At 43.1% G+C, this 26,428-nt stretch overlaps 1 protein-coding gene across 2 annotated transcripts; it reads left to right on the top strand.

The window, feature by feature from the left end:
• The first annotated feature begins 13,498 nt into the window (after positions 1–13,498).
• Positions 13,499–22,108, top strand: LOC119187658 (uncharacterized). Of its 2 annotated transcripts, none has more exons than XM_075878468.1 (3): positions 13,499–13,584; positions 16,665–17,085; positions 21,916–22,108. In XM_075878468.1, exons 1-2 carry the CDS (start codon positions 13,561–13,563, stop codon positions 17,043–17,045), a joined length of 405 nt encoding a protein of 134 aa, XP_075734583.1. In that variant the 5' UTR covers positions 13,499–13,560; the 3' UTR covers positions 17,046–17,085; positions 21,916–22,108. The 2 variants fall into 2 exon arrangements, with proteins under 2 accessions (XP_075734583.1, XP_075734584.1); XM_075878469.1 differs by having other exon boundaries at positions 13,532–13,671.
• Positions 22,109–26,428: the final 4,320 nt, after the last annotated feature.

Below are 26,428 nucleotides of genomic sequence, written 5' to 3'. Positions count from 1 at the left end.
GGGCATTTCGTGTGGTCAACCTCTTATTCAAGTTGTGGACACTTACCATTCTTCTCCGTCCAATTTTTCGTCGCCCTACGTTGTTACAGCTGCGGATTGTAACCTGCCTTCTGGCAACGAGCACGTTCTTACAATAGGATCATGGGATATTATAGACGCTGACGCAGTGGCTATCCCTTACCAGCACTGAATTCTTCACGTACTCGCTATTTCCTATTGCCTCGTGCGTTTCTCTCACGGTTATGCAAGCATTACTGCCTACAACACGACACCTGAACTACTACTGTTGCCAGAGGGAATTACTGTTGCCAGCATTTTTGACGAAGCACCGGTGTGCGTTGTCTGTTTCACCCGGATCCTCCTCGTCACATTGTACACCCGCAGGATGTTAATCTCAAGCTATCAAAGCCACTATGAGCACATATCTTAAACTGGCCGAGAGTGATGCCTTGCTCATTATAATAATGGACACAAAACTTGCTTCGACGTTTGTTCCGATGGCCTTGGGCAAGAAATCGTGGCCGCTCATCGCATCGACACAGACGGATCCCGTATCGTTTGCGCCGCCCTTACCATGTATCATCTCCTGCACGCAAGATTATACAAGAAAAAGTTATTACATGCTCTCACGCAACGTTAACAGGCCTTCAGCAAGCCCATGTTCTTCTGTTGTTGTACTAGTGAAAAAGAAAGATGGCTCAGTGCGATTCTGTGTCGACTATAGAGTGCTGAACAAGATTACCCGTAAGGACGTTTATCCTATGCCTCGGATGTACGACGCTCTTGATACCTTACAAAGTGCCAAGTTCTTTTCCAGACTTGACTTACACTCTGGTTATTGGCAGATCCCTATGTACGAGTCCGATAAAGAGAAGAGGACCTATGCCACACCTGATGGGCTATTCGAGTTCAATGTAATGCCTTTTGGCATATGCAGTGCCCCTGCCACAGTGGAACGCATCATAGATACGGTACTGCGGACCTTTAAATGGAAGACCTGCCTTTCCTACCTGGATGGCATCATCATCTTTTTGTCCAGCTTCTCACAGCATCTAGAACGACTAGACGAAGTTCTAATGTGTCTAGCTAAGGCCGGTCTCCACCTCAGCACTAAGAAGTGTCGGTTCGCCAGCCACATCATCAAGGGTTTAGGTCACGTCGTCAGTAAACATGACATTGAGCCTCATCCCGACTAGGTTGCTGCGGTACTTCAATTTCCTACACCAACGACGTCCAAAAACCTACGCAGCTTCCTTGGCTTAGCGTCGTACTTCCGCCGCTTTGTGCCTGATTTCGCCCTATCGCCGCTCCAATGCGCAAACTTCTGACTTAGAGCGCACCATTTGTCTGGTCGAATGCCTGCGAAACCACTTTTCATGGCCTTAAGCGATGCCTCACATACCAGCCAGTGCTCCGCCATTTCGACCTTGCAGTACCTACTGTTCTACTCACTGACGCCAGTGGACTTGGCATTGGTGCGGTCCTGCTTCAGCGAATCGACGCCTCTGAAGTCTACGCTAACCGTACTTTTTCTCCTGCTCAGCGAAATTATAGCATAACCGAACAAGAATGCCTCGCAATCGTGTGGTCCGTGCAAAAGTTTTGCCCCTAGTTATACGGCCAGCATTTAACAGTCATGACTAACCCTCATGCTCTGTGTTGGTTATCGACTCTCAAGAATTTGTCGGGACCCCTTGGCAGTTGGGTGCTACGCTTACAGGACTATGACTACAGCGTCACACAAAGGTCAGGTCGGCAACACCGAGATGGCGACGCTTTGTGGCGTTGCCCACTCTCACCAAGTGCCCAACTTTCACCTTCCATCTGTTCATCACTGACCAGCAAAGCGACCAAGCAGACGGTTGTTGGCCCGAAAGAGTTTGTTGCCTCGGTGGACCTTCTCTCATCCACAGATTTCGCATCACTCCAACATGCAAATCTATACTGCCGCACAATCATCGATCGGCTCATTGGCTTATCCCGGCCTCCAAACAGCCGCTTAAAACGACAGCTTGCGCGCTTCAAACTTCAAGATGGAAGACTATGTCGGTAAACTTACCATCCTCTCGGTAACCAATGCGTTCCGGTTGTCCCTCGCTGACTTCGTCTCCAAGTTTTACAAGCTTTTCATGATGATGGTACAGCTAGCCGCTTACACTTTCACAAGACTTAATACCACAACAAGACTCGCTTTTTCTGGCCTGGCCTTTACACTTGTGTACCAAAGTACGTCGGTTTGTGTGCGTCATGCCAGCACCGGAAACGTACTACATCTCTTCAAGCGGATCCGTTACAACCTCTGTAATGTCCGTCCACACCCTTTGAATTTGTGGCCATCAATTTATATGAACCACTTCCTCTTACTCCCGCCGGTCACCGTTGAATTGTTACTGTCATTGACCACCTTACTCGCTATGCGGTGACGGCAGCTCTTTCCTCTGGTGCTACCTGTGAAGTCACCGATGTTATCCTGCGTGCCATAATTTTACGCCATCGTGTCCCGTGTGTGCTTCTTGGTGATTGTGGCAAGACATTTTTTTCCCAAGTCCTTGCTGAAGTCAACCAGATATCTAACACAGTACACAATACCACATCAGCCTACCATCCGCAAGCGAATAGTCTGACAGAGCCTCCATGTATATTCTACAAGATCACAAAAACTGGGACACTATGCTTCCCTTCAATCGTCACATTCGCATGCAATGTTGCCATACACCGTACGGCGAATTACAGCCCCATTTTTCTCGTGTATGGTCGTTCACTGACTTTTGTTTTGGACACCACCTTTTTGTCCACGTCTTCTGCTCCATCTTCGTCTCCACCAGAGGAGTTCGCTGCTCGCGTCACCCGTTGCCGTAAAATTTCCCGCGCAAACACCACTACAATTAGGGACAAGAGGAAAGTCGGTATTGATGCGAAACGACGGGTTGTTACGTTTCACTCCGGGAACGATGTCCTTCTGTGAACACCTGATCGTGCACCTGAGCTCTGTGAAAAATTTCTCCACAGGTATCTCGACCCATACACCATGCTGAAACAAACATCTGATGTGAACTATCGCGTCGCTTCTGTCAGCGCGGCTCCTGGTCGTCGTCACCGCAAGACCAAGATCACTCATGTATCTCGACTGAAACGATACATTCTTCGGCGCCCCGCCTTCTCCAACTTGCTGCCCTCTTTTCCAAAAGGGGGGGGATGGTGTGAGCGTTGAATATTCGCTTCATCATCTTCATCTGTATACCTAGAAACCATTGTAATCATCATCATCGTTAGTCGCGTGGTCTGCGCTGCTTGTGGCTCACGCACCTGTATTGGAGAAAACAATGATCGTGTCGTCGTACCTGACGCTGTCTCACTATATATATATATATATATATATATATATATATATATATATATATATATATATATATATATATATATATATATATATATATATATATATATATATGTTTCCCTATCCTGCGTTTCTGGTGTTGCGCTGCATACAAGTTCATGATGGATCTTCCCAACAGCCAGCTGACCCATCTTACCGTCTTGCTGTACAATATATATCAGTGTTTCGCAGCTATAGCACTGCTTAATGCACTCGTGCAGATATAGTGGTTCTTCTCCATTCTGACGACGCTTGTAATCATGACTGAATTGTAGTTGTAGCCAAAGTAGCTATTAACACATACTAGGGCACGGCATATTATCAATTCCGCGCAAGAATGACATCAACCTGGGCGTACAATCAGCAGTAACAAGTCTCTCGTGTTTTTGGACGCCGTTTCTGTGTTCACAAATCTGCCCGCACATTTAAGAGTCTTTGTTGCCCGAACCGCTGTGGAAGAACAGGAAAACCTCAGCGAAAGGACGAAGGTCAGCACAGATGAACAGTGCCGATTGATATGAAGTTCTGTCTCCACGCAACACATTTCTCTTTCGGAGGTTAATTATACAAACAAGCATACGAAACGCAATGGATGCCACCATTTGATTCACAGCGGCAAACTTATTGATGGGGCACATGAAAAACATGTCTTGGGCGGGTTAGTCAAACCACCTAATTGTTTTTGAGATATGTAGAGGACGTCTTCTGCATGACCAGGGAGCCTATAATATCCACAGTTTCCTAGTACGCCCAAAAAGATTGAGCCCTTTTCTGGATGTGCTAGTGTGACAGGAAAACACGATGGGGGGGGGGGGGGGGGAATGGAAGGACGGTTGAGCTCTTCAGTTTACCAAAAACCAACGCACACAAGACGGTAGCAACAGTAAAACTCCAACCATTCCCGCCCAAAGGGCATTAGCTGTCAAAACACTCTTGAATGGCACAAATGCGTTCTTCAGCTCCAAAAAAAAGCGACGAAAACAAACAGTGATTATTACTGACCTCCTGAACAATCGGTACACGGAGAGCTTTACCCGCCGAGTATTTCAATGACTTGAGTGACGGGAAAATTCTCCCCGCATCCCTTCTTCTGCAAAAAGTCCGGTTAAAACACAAAAAATGCCAGATTCCACGCACAGTGGGAATAAATGATATGCGAAGGATGAAAGAGAAATGTTGATTTGTCATTTTAAAATCAGCAGAAAGTTACGAAGTGGAGGTAAATGATGCCGTCCATGATTTCCGTGTCATGATTATCATGTTTGAATGTGTCGTTTACTTTCGTGATCTATTCACGTCACGTGATACCAAATTTAGTATATGTAAACTTAGCGAAACGGCCATGAGCACACTATTAGCGTGGTATGTTGTCATGCTCTTACATGACATGTGTATTAGGATTATCATGTTTGCGCCAGTCATACATTTCGTCATGCGTTGACGTCAGGTAACACAAAATTTGGTATATGCGGAGCTAGCAAAATGGCCGCGAGCGCATCATGAAGGCCCCAATATACTCCAATGTAGCATTGACGTGCGCGCACGCTGGGCGCAGTGATGCTACCTTAGCGAAACACGAGCGCCCTGTAATCTGACGCCAGGCGTGACCAGCGCCCGTCGGCGCAGCACGACGGCAACCGGCGCCGATGCGTTACCCAGACAACCCTGTGTCTGCCTCTTTTCCTGACGGAGAGACGCCGAACGCACTGAAACGCACATGCGCCGAAGCAATACAGCGCGGCGCTCCCCTGCGACTATATGGCACTGGCACCATGCGTGGCAACGCCAGCGTGACGCCATAAAACGAATGCCGGCGAGCATGCGCACCGCGTCACGTCGAAATGCATTGGCGCCTTGACTGTGGCGTGTAGTCCTGTTCTCACATGACACGCGATTCATGATTGTTATGTTTGCACCAGTCACATACCTTCGTCATCCATTGGCGTCACGTAATACCAAATTTGGCATTTGTGAAGCAAGCGAAACGGTCTCGAGCGCATCACGAGTGTGGCAAGTAGTCATGTTGTTACATGACACTCATGTCGTGATTATGATGTTTGGATGCGTCATTTACCTATGTTGTCCATTCGTGTCGCGTAGTACCAAGTTTGGTACATGTGAAGGTAGCGAAACGGCCACGAGCGCATCATGAGTGAATAATGTAGTCATGTTGTTACATGACACGCATCTCATGTTTATCGTGTTTGCACCAGTATTATACCTTCGTCATTCATTCACGTCCCGTAATACCAAATTTGGTACAAGTTAAGCTAGCGAAACGGCTGCAGCGCATCATGAGCGTGGCATGTAGTCATGTTGTTACATGACACGCATGTCATGATTTTTATGTTAGGGTCTGTCGCTTGTGTTCGCCATCAATCATGTCATACCGTACCAGTTTTGCAACATGCCATGTGAATGAAACTATAGAGCTGCAGCATCATTACATGTAAATCATAAAATTCATGACATGCGTGTCATGATTTTCATGTTGTGACTAGTCAGATATGTTCTTCATACATTCTTGTTAAGCCATATCAAGTTTGGTATCAATACCATTATCGAAACGGCCAGGAGAGCTTAAAGTCGTAGGCGGCTGGATAGATAGATAGATAGATAGATAGATAGATAGATAGATAGATAGATAGATAGATAGATAGATAGATAGATAGATAGATAGATAGATAGATAGATAGATAGATAGATAGATAGATAGATAGATAGATACGCTCAAAGTCGCCAAAGTTCGCTAAGAAATGCTTTGCATTTAAAACCTTATAGGCATGTCCCCGGCAATTGACTTTTTTCGTTAGATTTGGAATTTTATGAAATTGGGAACATTGTAGTACGTTAGATTGAGTCTTAGCAGAGAAGTTAAGCAGAGTGTAGCACAATACAAGAAAAGTTTGTAATTTTCAATAACAGCCTAGAGTGCTCTTGTCAAAATTTGGAACAAGGATCGAATATACAAAACTTGTCAATCCTAATTGCGTTTTTCTGTCGGTTTGCCGGCTTTTCTAACGATACGTCCTGTTGTAATGTATATTCATACGGACTTCGTTAAATATTCAAGCTACAAGTGAATTTACGCCTGCCGAAGACGTCACCAGGCTGTGTGAATGCGAAGGCAATCCCAAGAGTGGCAGCCTCCGCCCCCCCCCCCCCCCCCCCATACTGTACAGCATAACGCACAATGTTGCCCCCTACGCGTGCCCTACAGTCCCGTAGCCATGCAGAATCATTGTAGAACACCATGCGCACTGGTGCGGCAGGTAGCAAGGCTCCTCTTATCCAATTGACCCGTAGGAATCTCGCAAGAGGGCAGCGAGAGTTTGAAGACACTGACGTGGAGCTTGAGGCAGTCAAACTTTAGCTCCCAATTGCCCCTAATTTAGTTCCCAATTGCCCCTAACGAAAGTGAATTCAGACGTTACTGATTTCATGTGCGCAAAAACAGGTTGTGATTTGGACTTCTAATTTAAGCCAGCCATTGAAATTGTAACATCGTTGACAATACCTTTTTGTGGGCTTTTCTTTTTCATGTCTTAATAAAAGTAAATATTTGAAGTGAAATGTGTACGCGTTCATGCCTCTGGCTTCCTTAGGATAACCGAGAGCTAAGCTGGTTGATACGTATTCATTAAAAAAAAAACGAGACGTGCAAATACAGACACGAGAAGGAACCAAAAATGCCTTTGTGATGTCCTAAGTTACTCCTTGTGTCCACGTTTGCAGGCCCTGTTGTCTGGTGTCCATCATATTACGAATGGAGATGACCCCTGTATCGTGGTTGATTAAAATATTCTCTCACAATATTTTTCAGCGTAAGCCTTTTAACTGCGAAGCTATTCTTTGCGTACTGCAAACACTTTTGACGTCTAACTGCTTATTTATTTATCCAGCCGCTTATGCCAGGGTGCTTTCGTGATCTACCCCTGAACTTTGCGCCAACCAAAATCAGTATGGGAAAGTAAGATGGTTTAACAAATGTAATGCACTGGTCAACACTTCGAATACTGTCACAATTCCGAATAATGTCACGATTCTGTCGCGTACATCGTCCAACACTTTTCGCTGAACAGTGGCACGTACCCGTGGGTGGGTATGTGCCACTGGTATATAGGTATGTGCCACAGGGAATGGAAACTTTGTATCCACCAAGGAACGAGAAGAACACACATGGGCTATATTAACGCATGAGCATCAAGAAAAAACTGACTTCGGCAGTGTTGATCCAATGAATGCAAAGAATAAACTTCAGGGTCCCCAGCAGAAATCGAACCCAAACATTCTGCATGGCAATCACACATTCTACCACAGAGCAACACCAGGTCTCGGAAGTTTTTTTCAAATAGACCATAATGTTCGTCAAACGTCAGTTGTGGTCGCAGTGCTGGCTATCTGATTTTATAAAGCTAACATACGCACTCTTTTTATAGAGCCATCACGTCGGGTTAACATCCATTGCCAGGGTGCCATGTACTGAAGTTGATTTATATATCAGTGACCAAGCATACCATCCTCGCAAGCATCAATGTTTCGTATTAGCATACCACTTCTGGTGTTCCTTATATTCATGTTCTTGTTGACATCGTTGCGCAAGTGCAACAACTGCAACTCTTCAACATATATCTGTGCGTGCAACAATTGTATATATATTTAGCGTCATTTAATAACGTGTCACTTATTTAAAAAAATACATGGTCACCCTCCCTCCACATACTTCACATAACGTCGATTCTCTAGGTACGTGGGATCTGCCGAATTTTCTTAGTCACCCAGACATTAAGCATAATTGAATAATAAAACAAAACAAAAACAAACAAATTATGATTCAGGCCTCTGACATGAAAAAAAAGAAAACAAAAGCAAATATGTTCACTTCCTCTTCGTTTTTTTTTCTTTTCACCGAAGTGTCATCTAAAGTATATGGCCCTAAAACTCCATCAGTGACTTTCGAACAAGCATTCTTTTAAATGTATAGGCTTTTTGGCAACTTCGGTACTACACGAGATAATTAAAGTGCATTCACAGAAAAGAACAGTTGCACTCGGTTAATACTTGTGTGGTTAATACTTTTATGATCCCAAGGGTAGGGGTAATAGGTTTGAGATAATATCGCAAAAAAAGAGATGAAAAACTTATCTGGTTTATCCTTATTTTATTCATCGAAAATTGAGCTGAAAGCTTAGTCAGAGTGCATAGGTGAATACAGAAACATCGGTGTATCATTTGACAAGAAAAACCAGTGCAGAATACGAAAGAAGTATTATTTTGGCTCCATACATAACAAAACTGCTAATATTTGTTTCTAATGTTTTGGGTATACTTTCACAGCTGGATAAAAAAGTATTGCTTCACTGCTCTCTCAAGTTTTGTTATCACCCCATTACATGTGTAAGTGCTTCCTTGCGCAACCACGCCAATAGGATAAGGACTATCAAGATAATAGTAAAGCCTTCCGATGCAATAACGCACTTTAGACATTAGGCTTTCGTATGGAACTTACGTGGCCATGAACTATAATGACGCTGGGGTATACGTCAGCACATGGGTAAATGCCGATGCGTGTCACCGCTTCTCACTTGTTTAATGGCTGCCTCTTCGTTCACCGCTCTCAGTGCCAGTGTGTGTCGCTGTAATCTGACATTTGTTTCTCAGCCACAAGTTCCGCCAATTAAAGAGCTTAATTTTGAACATGCTGCCTGCTGCCTTGGTCCACGTCACAAACACATGAAAATATTGTGATTACCACTATAACAATCAGCCCGAGTATAAACTGTTGTTGAAAAGGTAACAGGCTTGTAATTGGGCTTGATGGACTGTTGTTGCAGGATGGTTTAGCCTGACGATCAATAGCAGCAATTGATCTCCTAAGGCTTCTTGTTGTTGCAGTGAGATGTGTTGACACATGTCCAGCACATCATTGTTTGTTAATAGCGCTGGAATATGCAATAATGACGCTTCCATAAATGAAAAGTTTTTAGGTTAGTGTACACCTTGGATGTTACCGCAAACAATTCGATGTTCTGTAATAGCAATCATTCTTGCGGTTTAACATCACAATACCACCGCATGGTTGTGTGTTGCCACAGTGGGTTGATTCAGAAATTTCAACAACATGGGGCTTTTTATATGCACCTATATTGGTAAGTGCAGGAGCTTCAAGCATTTTCACTTTCATTGGAATTGTGGCTGCCAACGCTATCATTTGATCTAGTGACGTGCTGGTCAGCAGCACTTCTCTTTACCGATCACAGACGGGTATACCGTGTATGTTTGTACCCTTCGCTAATAAAGAGACCAGTTTCTTTAAAGTACTCACTGACAGGCCTATATCTACATCATTTCACACAGCCATTCACGTTTCCACACGCTGTGCATGCACACTCAAATGGTAAAAACCGAATTCTGAATTATGGTAATGAGAATGATGTTCACGGGGACCGCTGGTGTGCTTACCAGCCTTTAAGGAATCGGCTTGCATTAAACAATGTTATTCGGACCACCAGGACTATAATGTAAGAACTAGCAGTACCCTAGATGGCCTCCTACCAGTAATAACACAAAAAGTCAGGAAAACCTTGGAGGGAACGCAAAGTGCAAAGATGATAGTGAGGATCAGGTGACATCAGATCCGCTGAAAGATGGAGGACCGATTGTGTTAGAAAAACTGGCCAGCCTGTTTACGAAGCGTCTCCTGATAGGGAGGGTAACAGAATCTTTGAATAATGCTAACATTCTTAAGAAAGGTCACGACAATGACGCGAAAAATTACACGTCAATCAGCTTGCTTTCCGTCGTATACAAGCTATTTACAAAACTAATTACTCACAGAATTAAGGCTACAACGAAGTTCAATCAACCAAAAGATCAAGTATGATTTCTTCCAGGCTACTCACCAATCGCCCGCATTCATACTATCAATCAGGTGATGGAGAAATGCCGAGAAATCATTCAGTTTCTATAAATAGCCTTCATGGATTACGAGAAGGCATTTTATTCAGTAGAGATATAAGGAGTCATGCGCGCACTGCGAAATCAAGGCGTTGACAAATCATATATAAACATCGTGGAAAAAATCTATAGTGGATGAACTGCCTGAATAGTGATTCATAAAGGAAGCGACAGAATACCGATAAAGACGGATATAGGACAAGGGGTACGACCTCTATTTACCACGTACTTACAGGAGGTGTTCAGATGCCAAGAATGGAAAGAGCTAGCGATACGAATTAGTGGAGAGTACATTAGTGGCCTATACTTCGCCGATGACATTGCATTTCTTACTAACTCGGGGGACAAATTGCGATTCGTGATTACTAAGTTACACAAGAAGAGCAGGAAAGTAGGTCCTAAAATAATCTGTAGAAAATGAAAGTAATGTACAACAACCTCGGAAGAAAACAGCCCTTCGACATTGGTAGAAGTGCACTTGAAGTTGTAAAATAGTATGTTTACTTCGTACAGGTAGTAACCGCAGAGCTTAGCCTCGAGATTGAAGTAGCGAGAAGAACATGATTGGGGTGGTGCACAATCGGCAATAATTCTCAAATCTTAACTGATAGATTGACACTATCCCTCAAGTGGAAGGTACATAACTGCTGCATCTTACCGGCATTTACTTACGGAGGAAAAACCTGGAGGATTACCAAAAGGGTTCAACCTAAGTTGAGAACGACGCAGTGAGCAATGGAAAGGAAACTGGTTGCTGTAACCCTAAGGGACAAGAACAGAGCGGAGCGTATCAGGGAAGAAACAGGTGTTCAGCATATCATATTCGATATCAATAAGAACAAGTGGTCATGGGCATGGAACGTGGCGCGAAGCTAAGATAACCACGGGTCATTAAAATGATCACACACTAGATTTCAAGAGAGGCAAGGAGGTAAATGGGAGATAGGAAGTTAGGTGGGCATATGGGATTTGGAAGTTTGCTGGTATGAAGAATCAGGAGCAAGCACAGGACCGAGTTGACTGGCAGAACTCGGGAGAGACCTCTGTCCTGCGGTGGACGTGTTCAGGCTGATGATGAAGAAACACTGTTCATTTAGTTAACCGACAAGGCACGCTCGCAAACCTGTTTTTTTATTAATCATCATCATCATGACCGATAGCGTCGCTGCTGTCGAATAGTCCGCCTCACTAGGAAAAAAAGAGCTAAATATAAAAAGCGTTGATATCGCCCGGCATCTATCGTCGATGCCCGAGTAGTCATGGGTTTGACTTCTAGATCATAAAATTCATTGAGCTTTTTATTATGGTATTTACTTGTCATCTGTATACCACTGGCTTATATCCGGATAGAAATAAGCCGTTGAAAACTTGGACACCAAAAAAAAAAAAAGACTTTCGGGTTAACATTTCTCGCTACGCTGCTGGTATATTGCAAGATATAGGCGGATGCTTTTGTATTAATTGCGTTTCAACTAAACATTTTGTTTAGGCAGACCAAACGTGGCGGATTCCAGAGCAAGCGACAGTGAGTACGAAAAGGGAGCTTTGGAAACCTGATTAATATTGGGGTTTAGCTTTATCAGCATGAAGGAAAGCATGTATTCCAAACACTTCTATTTCAAATATAGTCAATTTAAAAGGAATTTCGCATAATGTTTTGTACAGATATTAAGTTATAGAGGCACTTCGCAAACGACAGCGACTTCGACAGAAGCGTGCCTGACAGTAGCCCACTAATATAGTTATTTGATTAAAGGCTTCGAGCACGTACGAAGGGTCCAAGGCGGGTAGTTTCCAGTTTTGTCGAAGATCGAAGCAGTGCGGCATCGCTCTGCCGAGCTCGAGGTTCCAAACCCGCCCATTACAGGTGCATTTCTTTTGGGAAGAGGCGGGGGGGGGGGGGGTGAAATGAAAAAATTGCTTGTGTAAGTGGATTTACTTGCCCGTTAACTAACTCATATTCACCGTAATTGTTCTGTAGTTCCGTACTTATTGAAGTTCGGTTATGGAACGTGCAAAGCCCAGAACTCAAGCTGCATTTAGGCTAGAATCAAGAATTCTCAGCTGTAAGAAAACTATACTTCAGTGATTGCAGCCACAATACGTTAGGCCCATGGCCAACTGATGTCTGGATAATAATAAAAAAGTATAAAAGAAGACTCGTTAGCTATGAAAAAAACACGAAAACATTGTTATCCAGCCTTTATCTTGTCATGTGAGCCTCTGTAGCGGGGATCCCTTGAGGCGAAGCACGTATTTGCGAGACACACACGCCAGGCCCTTACCCCATGGAGTTTTATTTGGATGTCCTAGTTTTCGTTTTCGCTGAGAGAGGATGAAATGGGTGCTTGCTGGAACGTGAAGATGGGTACAGCGTAGGGCCTCACGATAATATATTTACGTGTCGTCTTAGTTTTTGCCTCCAGGAATAAACGATAGCTACTGACATCCCAGCCTGCATCACTTTATCGCGAAAGTGCTGCAATCACCTGAGGAGCGAGGACCAGGGGAGCTCTACTACTTTTTTGTCACTTGCGCAGAAAAAACGTAAATACTTGTGAAAACTGCTCACCCTGTTGTGAAGGCTGGCTCCAAAATAACGTACCAATAAACGCAAGCAAAATAGGCACTGCAGTATTTCGGCATACAGCCGTAGTTAAGTGTGCAATTGGTTTAAAAATAATTGCCCTGTAAACTCGCTAGTGTCTCATCCTTACAGTACGCTTCTGAGCTCTTCACACTTTCGATCCTGTCATTGCCACGGGCTCGCTTACGTCGAACGGTGCCCGCGGCCACCGTCACATGCAACCGCGGTGAAAGTGGAGCAGTCGCTGGTGCGGCACGTCCCTTCGCTTTGTGGTCAAAAGAGAGCGCTGTTTCTTAATAAAAAAACAACTCTCAGAAACGCGAGAGAAGACGCCTTCGGCATGTTTTTTATCTGCCATTCTCGGCCGCTGGCTGACATAAAAAAAGCCACCTGCAAAAAAAAACAAAAAAGAAAAAGAATGCCTGCTCTATATGGTCGTCTGCCTGGTCTTAGTTTCGGCGCGACCACCCGATCCCATATCGGCCGCCGATGTTGAGTTGCGCGCAGTACGCACACTCGCCCTCTTCGAACATGTAAAAGGAGCGCCCCTCACCGCTCAGATAAATCGCAACCTTTGGCTTTGGTATATAAGCAGACGGCGAAGGTTTTTCAAGGCTAGCGGCTGTGCGGCGACAACGGAATGTCAACGTCAGGCTGTGCTCTGGTAAGGTGTTACATTTTGAGCAGGCATGTCGATGTGAATAGCTTTTAATGCAGTTTTTACCAGCCAGCACAGCAAGTGAACACTGAGGTAAAAATGCATTGTTGCTCATTGCTCACTTGTACTCAATTAAGTAAGAGCTTACAGTTGTGTCCTTACTATTTAGCAAACACTAGTGCTTAATACTTGCTCATAGAAAAATATTAAAGTACTCCTACGAACGTGCCGTTCTACGCAATAAGAAAATACCAAGAGATGCTTTCAACTTGCCAACTGTTGGTGAAGCTAAGTCTTCACAAGCAGCAGAAATTTATTTTGCAAAAACAAGTACCCATATAACGTTGCGCTCTCCCTGCACTCTGCTGGTCTAGTAGCTAAGGTACTCGTCTGCTGACCCGCAGGTCGGGGGATCAAATCCCGGCTTTGACGGCTGCATTTCCTATGGAGGCGGAATTTTTGTAAGCCCGTGTACTCAGATTTGGGTGCATGTTAAAGAACCCCAGGTGGTCTAAATTTCCGAAGCCCTCCACTACGGCGTCTCTCATAATCATATGGTGGTTTCGGGACATTAAACCCCACAAATCAATCAATCCCTGCACTCTGCACAGTTAAGATCCCATAAATGTTGATTACGACGTATAATGGCGCAATATGTGTGTTGCTCTAATGGTTTTGGCAGTATTGTTACAGTAATGTAGCACTGTCTCATTTTGGTTTTCTCTAGTAGATGGTACTTAAAAAAAGTCATCAAGTTGCAACTTACGGGTATGACGCGCTTTTTGCGTACTAATATGCGCAAAAACCAGTGAATTTGTTTTAGTTGTGTTAGTATAGTGCCTTTTTACATTGCTACATTTTATTGCTGTTGTTGTGAAACTCTTCCAAAAAGCATACCGTAATCATTTATTTCTAGTGAGCATCGTTTACCGTGGGATATACATTCTTTATTAGAGACCTGTAAATGACAAACAGGCCATGACCGTTAGGACGTCATTTCACATATTCCCTGAAAGTTGAAAGTACGGTGTGAAAGTCTTTGCTAATTTATTCGCGATGTGAAACCGCGTTTTACGAGGGCGTTTGCTCTGAATAACAAGTACGTCGTTCATTCTGCCAATGTCAAAGCAGATTATTTCAATTACCAAGGCTTCTGGAAATAGAGTACTGCAATACTGCAATTTGGTTCTCCTTCTTTCTTTCATTACGCAATGTGTAAACAAAATATATTGGACAAATTAAGAGATCAATTTGGTTCTCAGTAATGTTGCTTTTGTCTTCTAGAAGCAGAAAACTAAGCTGAAGAGTATTATTTGTCTTGTGACCAGAAAATATCAGAGTCATGTGCATGCTACATTTAGACTAATTCAAATATGAGTGAGTAGCACCTAGCGCGAATCGAATGAAGTAGCAATCAATTATGCTTGTAAGTGACGAGAAATAAAGTCTCCAAACTGTCTTGTTACCACATGTTTCACGAGGAGCATGCAGTTCGCATTTATATGTCAACTTTTAATAATATCTGCAATTTCGCATCAGTGAGCACTACTTTTGATCAAATTTGCTGCCTTGCAGATTATAATAATGCAAGTAAGAGTGATGTACCGTGCTTTTGTGTGTCATGTTTGAAGTGGATGTGATTAGTATTATTACATGCTTCATGCATTCGATCTGCGACATATTCGGAGGATGTGAAAATGAAATATTGATATTTCAAATAGTCACTATTAGACTCGAGTAACGAAGAACATGAGAAGACTCAATTGTTATTTCGACGTTTCTAATTTAAGCTCACTCGAAGAAGTTAACCTTTGTGCTCTTGCTCTTAGACATATTTTGATCTAAAGCGTGCACTGACATTGAACAGTATACGGGCTCCTATCATTTTTTTGCCTTCCTCCAAACACGACCACAGCGGCCGGGATCGAAGACTTTATGCTCGGCCTCTATGTATTTAGCTCGAATATTGTGGTCCACGTTAGTTCAGTTACAAAAGTTTTGTGGAATCTCTCTTACCATTTTACTGATGACCTTCGAGTACGGCCTCCTCCAGCATAATCTTCATTAGGCTAAAGAACACCAGGTGGTTCGTAATTTTCAACTTTGACTTCCCTCATAATCATATGGTGGTTTCAGGACATTAAAGCCCAATTTTTATTATTATATTTGTCATAACTAAACGTAGGCGGGAATTTGTGGGTGCGCATCACGAAAGGAGATCGCATCTCGATAAAACGTTCCGCTTACTTTAATATTTGTGGCATTCGCTTTACTGAATTCCTCTTATATTTTGTATACACCAAGTTCCGATCTCCCTCTGAAATACATATTGTATTTATTATTGATTGATTTGATTGATTGATTTGTGGGGTTTAACGTCCCAAAACCACTATATGATTATGAGAGACGCCGTAGTGGAGGGCTCCGGAAATTTCGACCACCTGGGGTTCTTTAACGTGCACCCAAATCTGAGTACACGGGCCTACAACATTTCCGCCTCTATTGTATTTATATTGCGTAACATAAAAGAACAAAATACAAATGATCGGACACGCGCACACGTACGATTGGCACACAAAAAACGTAAAAGCGCGCGCATACGCACTACATTGTTGATTTTCATTATGAACGAATACTAATTAGCTTACTTTTCAGTCTTCTTTGTAAAAACATAGCACAGGTAAAAATTGAGATTGGTATTTTCGTTCTTTAAATTCAGTCGTAGCTGAATTAGAAAAATAGAACGACTGCAATATTTCAGTGGCGTTGCTCGTTGTACAGCAACTGGCGGGGCAGGTAGATGAAGCTATCTGATCTAGGACCAATGCCAAATGGCTTATTATAAGATCTTGCAGGCTGCGAGGTGCGATACGTTTAATCATGGATTCGAAGTAGTCTGGATAGAGGCCTTATCTCCCATGTCTTCAGAGGCAAATGATTCAGGTAACTAAATGCCAAAAGCTGCAAGCTATCGTGAAAGACTGACAAGGAGTTCTTGTAAAATAGTCCAGATGGTGCTTATTATTCTTTAAGTGTTACTTGGTATTACGATTCTTATCATGTGACCTTCCATCACTTATTTGTAGGTCATCGTGGCGTTGTTATGCTTGCGGATGTCGGCAGCCGGGTATCGCCGCTACAGTCATGGAGGCCATGGAGTTTATGTGCGCAAGACCAGCGATAGTGACTATAGACGTGGTCATGGTCATGACCACGACTACAAGACCCACGTAATTAAGGGTCCTACGTTTCTCGTAAAGACTATTCACCATATCAAAAAAATTCACCCCGGAGGTGGCAACCAGGGTCACTACAGCCACGGGCATGGTCATGGTGAAGGACATGAAGGATACGACAAAGTTATTGTCATCAAGAGAGGACACGGCCATGGTCAAGAACATGGTCATGGCAATGGACACGGTGGGGGCCTTGGTGGGGATCATGGTGCCTATGGTGACTGGTGGTGAAGCGCATTTCACTTTTCAACATGCCTCTCGTATACCAAAGGTGCGCACTTCACAACTCTGTGTACACTAGAAAAAGTCTTACACACCTCTAATAACCTTATGCTCTTTTACTGCACATTGTAGACGTTTAAAAACGCACTACTTATTAGATAATAATAGTTTTGTGGTCACAGGAAAATTACCTTTATTATTCGAAAACATCTTACGTGTAAATCACGTGAACTTAAGAAACCTAACACATAAGGTAGGTACGAACACCTATTGTCCCGCAAGTGTCTGAACTACATAGGATCTCACGTATTGCTACAATAAATACGACGCATCGTAGAAGTGTCAAGCTAACAAAAAAATGGAGAAAAAGTAAGCATTGCGAAAAGTTGTTTTTTTTTGCGACTACGCAATACTTCGCTTCAACTGTTGTTAATGGTCGTTGGACAACATCAACCACAACTTCAGCCTTGAAGGCATATCATTTGAATAAGGTTATTGTAGTTAAACTGTTATGCTTGACAGAATAACGTTACGGGGGTAGTGAACTTCACTATAACTTATTAACCATCGACCATGATCCGAACAGGGAGTGCCGTTCGCGTAGCGCCTGCCTACACTGAAGTGGTAGCGCCATTATCCCACGTTGAAAACACGCATGAAAACCATTCGTTATAAAACACCTCTATTTATGGGGCAAGAAATGTTTGTTTGCGGGATGACCTATGTTAACATATGTTTCTCGGGACGCTGCAACCGACATGCCACACATGACGAACACATCTATAAGCTTCATGAAACGGCACACACTTTCTTCATCGCCTCCTTCATGTCCTTCTTTTCCTTCTTTGCTCTCAGAACAATGCACCGGTTTGTCTAGCGTTGGATGCAATAACTTTAATGGGTGAAGGAGTTCGTACAGGAAGACCGAAATGAAGACAGATAACGAAAGATGAATAAAGAAAAAGAATGCGGCGAGAAAAAAGAGTTCTTGGAAAGGAATAACTCGTAACTGCGTCTCGAAGATTGAGCGAGCGTTGTGACCACTCATCTATCTAGGTACGCTTGCCTTGACTTCATATTAGTAAAGAATGGGCAACTATGAAGTAATATGTGAGAATAGTTGTAGTGCATTTACAAAAAAAAAAGAATAATTTCGCAGAAGGTTTCATTCTGTAACAAGACATCTCAGTTAATGTCATACAATGAAGGCGTATTGTGAACCTATTCATGCAAACTCAAGAAAGACTGTTACTACAAAATTTAATCTACAATGCTAAATCAACTGTTATTACGTGCATGATACAACTTAAGCAAATTGTGATGCCGGATATGCTATTAGTGAAGGCTGCTGGCCAATGGAAAAACATTCACACGAATAGAAAGCTTTCTGAATTAGGCCTCAAACGTTCAGAAAGCAATTCAGCTATTTGCAAGACTGTCTTTGTCATTATATGCGTTCCATGTGTTCGTTTAACATGAAGGATGCTTGATCACGGTGAAGGCTCAGCAACCAAATGTTTTCGCCCTTGTATGAAGGCACATATTAGAATTGTAATGTTGAATTGGAGTGCAGTGATAGGTTCGTCCTTTCACGTGGTTTAAAAATGACAAATTTTTTGAAAAATTACACGCACAAAGAAGTGCCATATTTGTTGAGAAATTACTTATAGTATGTGATTCCAGCAACGTGATCAGATCAGTGACAGGGACAGCGCACGTTGACCATCCACAATGCAGGCGACATAGTGTTTTTTGAGACATTTTATTTAACTTTGCGTTGTGTTCTCGCTGCTTGAGTGCAAAACTTGGGCAAGTTGGAGGAGGAAGAGGAGGAGGAGGAGGAGGAGGAGGATTGAAAGAGGAAGGACAGGGAGGTTAGCTAGTTCTCAGACCGGCTGGCTACCCTGTTTGGGCAAGTTGGTTGTTCATTATACTTACAACCACACAAGAAGGGACAAGGAACTATTGAGAAACGCAGATGAGCGCTGTTTGAGGTATAGTGTACGTTAAAACGAATTTACCGGATGGTCACAAAAATTGCATTTGTCTTTGAGACAGTTTTAACATGAGTAAGCTGATAACCGGTTCCGTGTATGCAACAACTGATTTCACCGCCATATACAGTGAGCAATCGCCAAGACAGTGCTTCTCTCTAGCTTTTTTAGTTGACGTCTGAGGGTGTTTCACATAACCATAACTATAACAGAATATTTTGGAAAACTAGTTAACTGCAACTGAATGCAGCCAACGGCCTTGGGTTCGCCGTCATATGGCTCATGATAGGGTTTATTATGTGGCCTAATTAGTGATTGAACTAAGGTCAGTTGCGGAAAACTTTTAATATTCACTTTAGTACCGAGCGCTTTTCGTAACATTGTAGAGGGCATTCGAAAACTACCGTCTATTTGCTTTGGGGCCGCATACCTAAATTGTTTTGAGATATTTTTCTTTCCGTGTTTCAAGATATCCAGTGAAGTATAAAGAAAGACCACGTGACTGCGCTGCTGCCCCAGCATACTGAAGTGCTCTCAAACGTAATTCGGGGGAACAACCATCGTTCTTGATAAGTGATGCGTTCAGGGTCTGCTAGCCGGTTGTCTCTCTCGAAGCACATTTGACAGCGCTTCTTTATGGTATCACATGTGCTCAGTCGCGTGGTTATATTTCCCATTTAGAGGTCTTTCTTTCTATACTAAAACAAAATCTCCACGCAGCATGCACACTGCCACACAAAATTGGAGAGGTCATTTTGATATGCCCTCTATGACGCAACTAAGCGCACTTGGTACTAAAGAGAATGTTAGTTTTTTTATCATTTGGTGTTATTTATACTACTTAGCGCAATATAAAAACTTAACATGAGCACCATATAACATCCAATACCATATGTCATTTGTTTCACCCAGATGCGGCTAACCACATTTTTAAAAATATTTGGTTCTCTTAATCACTATACCGTATGGCTGGACAGGCACAATCCATTTTCGTGTCTTACTTACCGTATAAATTATTTGGGCTGGCAATTCAAGGATGCAAACAATTTCCCACCTGTACGTTCGTAACTGTCAACACAGATGTGAGCAAGTGATTGTGAAATATGAAAAAAATAATTAACGGGTTTTTGTGGCGATAGAACCAGGTTGGGTGAAGTGGGCCATAAAAAATGTGGTTCTACAAAACAACGTACATACTTCAGCATGCGATATATGTGAACCTTCAAGATTTTTTACAATAAAAATGTCCAAACTATACAAAAAAGTCAAGAACATGACTCGAGTACACAAAGAAGGTAGTTGAGCGTCGTACGTGATGGTGAATGATAGTGTGTGCAATCTTTCTATGGTCACTGGAGTCTTAACACGCCTGCCTTTTCTTTTAAAGCAGCGAACACTATGGTCATATTATGCCAACATAGGCAGAATTCAAAAGCCATAGATCTTTCTAATTATCACGGAAAGGATGCAAGAGGATAGATCGGCAGAACTTGTAGAGCTCACTCAGACTCACCTATGAAATATATTTTACACTTAGAACTCACTCGAACTCAAACTCACCAAAATATTCAGGAACCAGACTCACTCAGCCTCAAACTCACGAAAATTTTCTTAAACCGGACTCACTGGGATTTCAGACTCACCAAAACATTACTCACCCACAATCGTTCAGACTAACTCCCGTATTCATAAACGCTTTTTGACGAACTTGAAACCGCGTTCAATGCAGCGCGCTTGAAACGCGTCTGCGCATTAGTGCTGCCTCGGCACTACCTAAAACAGCGCGTTCGGAACGCGTTTGCGCTGCATTGAAGCCGGTGGCAAGTCAAGTTCTAGTCAAGCAACGTTTCTGAATACGGGGGTAAGACTCATAGCTTGGTCTTACTCTGAGCGAGTTCGAGCAAGCCGACTCATGGGTGAGTTGGCCTACCTATGTGCACCAGTGATTACATGCCATTGGTATTAGTACGAGGTTAACGCATTAAAAAACTGGCGGCGTTGATAAAGTAAATGGCTAAGGGCGATTATATACAACTCATACGCAGCCAAGATATACCACAAGAAACAAGAACAAATTGCTTATATCAATAATGTGGTTCTTGTAACTAGAATTCATGAGGGAGATCGAATAGCAAGCTATGCTTGTCTCCTTGTTGTCGGAACTATTTTGCATGTATCAGTGCTTCTATTTATACTGCATGTCTACAGTGGGAACATTGCATATCATTCGTTTTTCTCTCGTGACGGAATGTGCACATCGCGAAATTCTTTTGTAACATTGATTTGCCATAAAAGCACAAGCTATGCCATGAATAATATTCCACCCTTGAATTCATGCACTTTATGTACGCAGAAAAAGCTTACCTATGCTTGCTGGAATTTAAGCGGAGTACATTGATATCGGTGGTCGAATTCAGGAAGCTATTCATTCTATGCTGTTTGCCATTGGCCTGCATGCACACATATCTAACATTATGTCCCTTCTAGATATTGGCTGTAAGTTTCCCTTGCGAGCAATTCTAGCATAATTGGTGGCTTTTAACAGGTGCCTAAGTGTGCTGTGTCTTCAATGGATGAAAAAGGGTACGTTAACATCACTGCGTAATGGCAACACGTAACGAAGTTGTCATCTAGAGAATGGCAAGATCACTAGGAAGTCCACTGTTGCAGTGCTGCTTCTACTTCGAAATAAAGCGACAACTTCGATCAACTGCCTTGCGAATGACTTCGATATCGTATTCCCCGTACAACTTCTCTTATGAGGGATACGGTTTATGCGATAGTTCAGAAACAGAACATGTTCGAGTTCGAGCAAAGAAAGATTAGGAGTGATGTTTTATGCACCTGCTTACTATTTTTTTTGTTTTTTTCCTCTTTCTTTTCAGATGTGTTTTAACCACCATGTTGAAAATGGGCACACTGAAATTAGGTCGCTGAAACTTCTGTACCTAAATTTACATCACTTTAAAGAAGTTAACGCTTTCAGCAGTTCATCACATGGAAACGCATGTTCCTCCTGAACGCAGAGCTGGACCTCTGTACTTGTAAATATTATTTAAATAAAATTTTGAACATCCATCATGGTCTTCCTTGACCTCTCTTGTAACATTTGGAAGTACTTTGTTAGATCTATTTTTATACATCTTGCCATTTAGTTGGCGTTATACCAAGTAGATTGGGTACATGCTGAAGACCCCAAGTGATGGTAATTTACGGAGCTCTCTACTACGACGTCTCTCATAATCATACCCTGGTTTCCATACATGAAACGCCTACATTTAATAATAATAATAATAATTAGCTTCATTTCCACGCTCTATCCATGATGTTTACAGTTTCGTGGGCCTCTGCTCCTACTTCCACCGGTTCGTGAAAAACTTTGCGGCGCTGGAACAGTCACTCACCGGCCTTCTCAAACAATACGTCCCTTTTTGTTGAGGCCCTCTTCAAGCTGACGCCTTCTCTCAGCTAATCACCGCTCTAACGAAACCTCCTATTATTGCACATTTTGACCCCGATGCTCCTACAGAATTGCACACAGACGTGAGTGGTACGGCAATGGTGCAGTTCTGGCGCTAATTCAGCGGGCCTATTACTCCATAGTAATAGCGGGCCTATTACGCTATTACTCTATAGCAGAACCGGAATGTCTCAATGTTGTTTGAGCGGTTTCGAAATTCCTTCTTCACTTCTATGGTCGCCCTTTCCGTGTTATCACAGATCATCACGCACTGCGTTGGCTTTCTTCTCTGAAGGGCCACGCCGTCTCTCCACCATCTTGTGCAGCAAGTGCAACGGCCACTTGCTCATCCAGCTTGGGGTCTGCCGTGCGAATCAAGGCACAGCTGACAATCTTGCCCTGCGTGTCCGCAAAAAACGCAAAAAAGCCTATATTGGTACTCGACGGCATCCCACGTGGCTGCGAATGACTTTACCGACCACACCCTCGGATCAGGCGACTTTTCTCCTGGACACAGGGACTTTCTCTGAGTACGCACACTGAGATAACAAAGTTCTTTTCTTTAGAGAAAATGCTCTTCCCGCCACCTCAATCCAAGCTAAGCAGACCACAGGGAGTCACGTCAGACTCCTGAAAATCAACTCTCATTTAGAGAAAAGGCTCTTCCCGCCACCTCGATCCAAGCTAAGCAGGCCGCAGGCTGTCACACTCAGACTTCTGCAAACCAACTCTTTTATTTAAAAAGAAGGCTGTTCCCGCCACCTCAATCTAAGCTAAGCAGACTGCAGACAGTCACACTCAGACTCCTGCAAACCAACTCTTACCCTAATCCTGCGTTCTTTAATAGCATCTATCCGAAAATTTACACGAAGAGTTCTTGCGTGGCTTGTGGCGAGGTTGCCACTTTGAGTCACGGGCTCTGGGAGTGCGGCTCACTAGGCCCGACGTTCATCAAGGAAGAGCGGGACACGCTCGTGCGAAAGCCCGTTTTTGAAGACCAAAGCCTGGCCGTCCAGAGTGCCCGTGATCGAGCCAGCAGGGCAGACCTGTCGGTCCCATTGTGGAATTAGCCATGTGTGCGTTTTGTGCCGTTTTGCCGGACCAAATAAAAGTTTATTCACTCACTCACCATCACATAGTTAACTCATCCCGTGGGCTAGCTGTGAAGTGCAGCACTCGTTTATGGCCAGGACCAGACCTAGGGGCGTGCGAAAGTAGCCCCACAGCAACCTTAAGCTGAAAAAGCGCCAAAGATGCCTTCACCGAGGGCTCCTCAGTGAGGAAGCTTTCAGAGTCACATAAGGTGGCTCACAAAAATGAAGGCTCCCTTACTGCAGAAAGAAACGTTTCCTTGTTTGGCCCTTAAGTAAGTCAACCAGTTGCCGCCCTTCACATAATAAGAAACAAAAAATATAAAGAGTTTATTACAGTGATACTGATTTTTTTTCATCTGGGTAAACTCGTGAAAGGCAATAAATGCGACCATCCACATCAACCTCCCTCCCTTGAACCGGATTTTAGGATGCTTGGCAACCGCTTCGAGTGTTCATGTTCCTTGAAAACGAAACTGCCGCTGAGTTTCCGGAGCCCTCTGTAGTATTTGACGGTGCATGCATAAATGCCGAGGCACGTAACCGCTTGTCAGATTATCGATGGTTGACGCTTCGTTCGCCGATAGTACGGCGAACATTGATTCCTGAATTTTTAGTTCTTATTTACCGGACAAAAGTTAAGCCAAATAAAGACTTTCATTTCAGACATGCTGTCCCTGCCTTCCTCAACGTCACGACCACATGGCAATATGCTGAAGGTGTCAGTCACCAACTCTATGAAAATTGTGGCGAGAAACTATTTGTGTTGCCTAAATTTCTTCAGTTCACCAGATACTTGAGCACTTCTTAAAGTTATTTCATTTCTTCGGTGCTTTCACTGTTGCCTTTACCAGAGGTATATGTCCCAATCATGACACACTGTTGTTAAGCCACAATAAACCATAGTTCTTTGTTCTCATATATACTTCTGTTTCAGTGAAAGAGCTTCGTGGTCCAAGATTTCAGTCGTGTGGACAGTGGTCGGTGCTTTGTGGCCTTTTTTCAGATGAAAAGTGAAAAAGTTTATAGAGAAACGGGACTCACCAAAGAGGTAGCGAGATGAAGAGATCCACGGAGTTAGGCTCAATCACTGGAACTGAAAAAGACGCTTTGAGTTACAAGTATGGCAGGAAGGAGACTAGCCGGCAACAGCTGTATGATAGCGAAAAAGGCAGTGGCTTGTTATATAAGGTCAAACAAAAAAAAAGCATACCGGGTCAAACTTTTTTAGCAGAACGGGATGTCCGAAGACGATGCAGCACAACATAATATAATGCCAAGTTTTTCACCCAGCAAGATAGATGAAGAAATTCTTCTTTACGCAGGAGATGGAATTAATACTGATCGAAACATTCAAGGAGCCACGGAACAATTTCTCAACATGGTCAGAACACGCAGTCGATCGGTCGGCAGGCCTCCTTCAAACCTGTCAGTTTATCATGATAGCGCAGCAAGAGGCATGGAATTTACGATTTATTCTCAAAATAAGCTAACGTTCTCTCTTCTATGAATAAATGATGCTATGAGCCCAGATGACTGCGCCGTAACCACAGAATACATGGACATTGAGCATCAAGAGGTACATCAAGATGCCGCCACGTGCCTATGCACTCAATAGCCTTCAAATTTAATCCGCGCGTTTGAAAAAAAAGAAAAATAAAGTGCTCAAGGTCATGACGCTCCCTTACGAAAAGATGTAGCTTTTTTTCGCCCTTGTACAATGTGCATTCATCATTTTTATGACAGGGAGCGTGCCGAACGTGTGGTAAATAGCATTCCATCACGCATGCAGCGCGGCGAAGTTGCGAAATGAGAAAGTAGTACCTTTCCGTCTATTGCGGCCCCTCCCCCATCTTGCTGTTTTCTTCTTTTTTATTACTTTGCGTTTTTGTGGCAGACGAAGTTGTGAAAGCAACAATTCTAATAAATAGACCGGAGCTGTTATGAGAAATATATATAAACAGATGATAGGTATGAAGAATGAAATATAAAATCAAGACACATTCGATGACGGGAGTGTTGGCAGTGAAAAGACCAACACCATTATCTCGTTTTATTTTAAGGTTTCGGCAGTGTGCCATGTATACATGAACGGTGCGACACTATCTGTTACGAGCTCGCGCGTTCCCTTTCATGAAGATATTGTTTTAAATAGTTGTTTTATTAGATCAAAACTGAGAAAAAGGTCTGTTAAACGTTATTATCATCATTATCATCATCAAGCAACATTTTTTCGCAAAAAACTGATGCCTTTCAGAACGCGTGGTGGGAACATCGCCAAAAAATGTTAAAAACACTGCTAGACCACTGCTCAGCTTCCTTGTGTTGAAAAACAGCCTACATGCTTAGATAATGAAAATGAGGGAGACAAACGTTCCAAAAGAATTTTTCGTTTGCCATGGAAGATTGCACGCGGCATTGAAAAGGGTAGCAGGAGTGTTTAGCGAAGTGTCGAGTGAGAAAAGCGTAGAATAGCTGCTATTCTATATTTACTATTGGCGTCAAATGAAATGCGAACAGCAGCGATCCGTAGCAATGGTGGCACCCGCACCCCTGTCATCACCATTGATATGCGCGCACGTTCAGTTTGGCAGCACTGAACTTACGCGCTATTATACAAGAGTATTACTAGATGATGGGCATCTATATCAATGCGAATGCGTGTCGCTGTCCACATTTTATTTAGTGCCGAAAGTACATAGACCACGACAGAGAGCGAGAGATGCAAAGAAAGACAGGGAGACAAACAAGATGCACGTCTAGTTTGCCACAATGCGTTCGGGGAAGTGATGAAGAGGGTGAATAGATTGAAAGACAAATAAAAGAAAGACACAGAGAGTCAGAGTC

The sequence above is a fragment of the Rhipicephalus microplus genome, chromosome X, assembly GCF_043290135.1.
Source record: "Rhipicephalus microplus isolate Deutch F79 chromosome X, USDA_Rmic, whole genome shotgun sequence".
In the NCBI taxonomy this organism is placed as follows: Eukaryota; Metazoa; Arthropoda; class Arachnida; order Ixodida; family Ixodidae; genus Rhipicephalus; species Rhipicephalus microplus.
The sequence above is the reverse complement of the archived record's forward strand: the minus strand, read 5'-3'. Positions and strand labels throughout refer to the sequence as shown.

Excerpts from the sequence above, each read along its gene's own strand:
- LOC119187658 (XM_075878468.1), top strand. The coding sequence starts at position 13,561 with ATGTCAACGTCAGGCTGTGCTCTG. Across the intron at positions 13,585-16,664 it reads CAACGTCAGGCTGTGCTCTG|GTCATCGTGGCGTTGTTATG; the intron begins GTAAGGTGTTAC and ends ACTTATTTGTAG.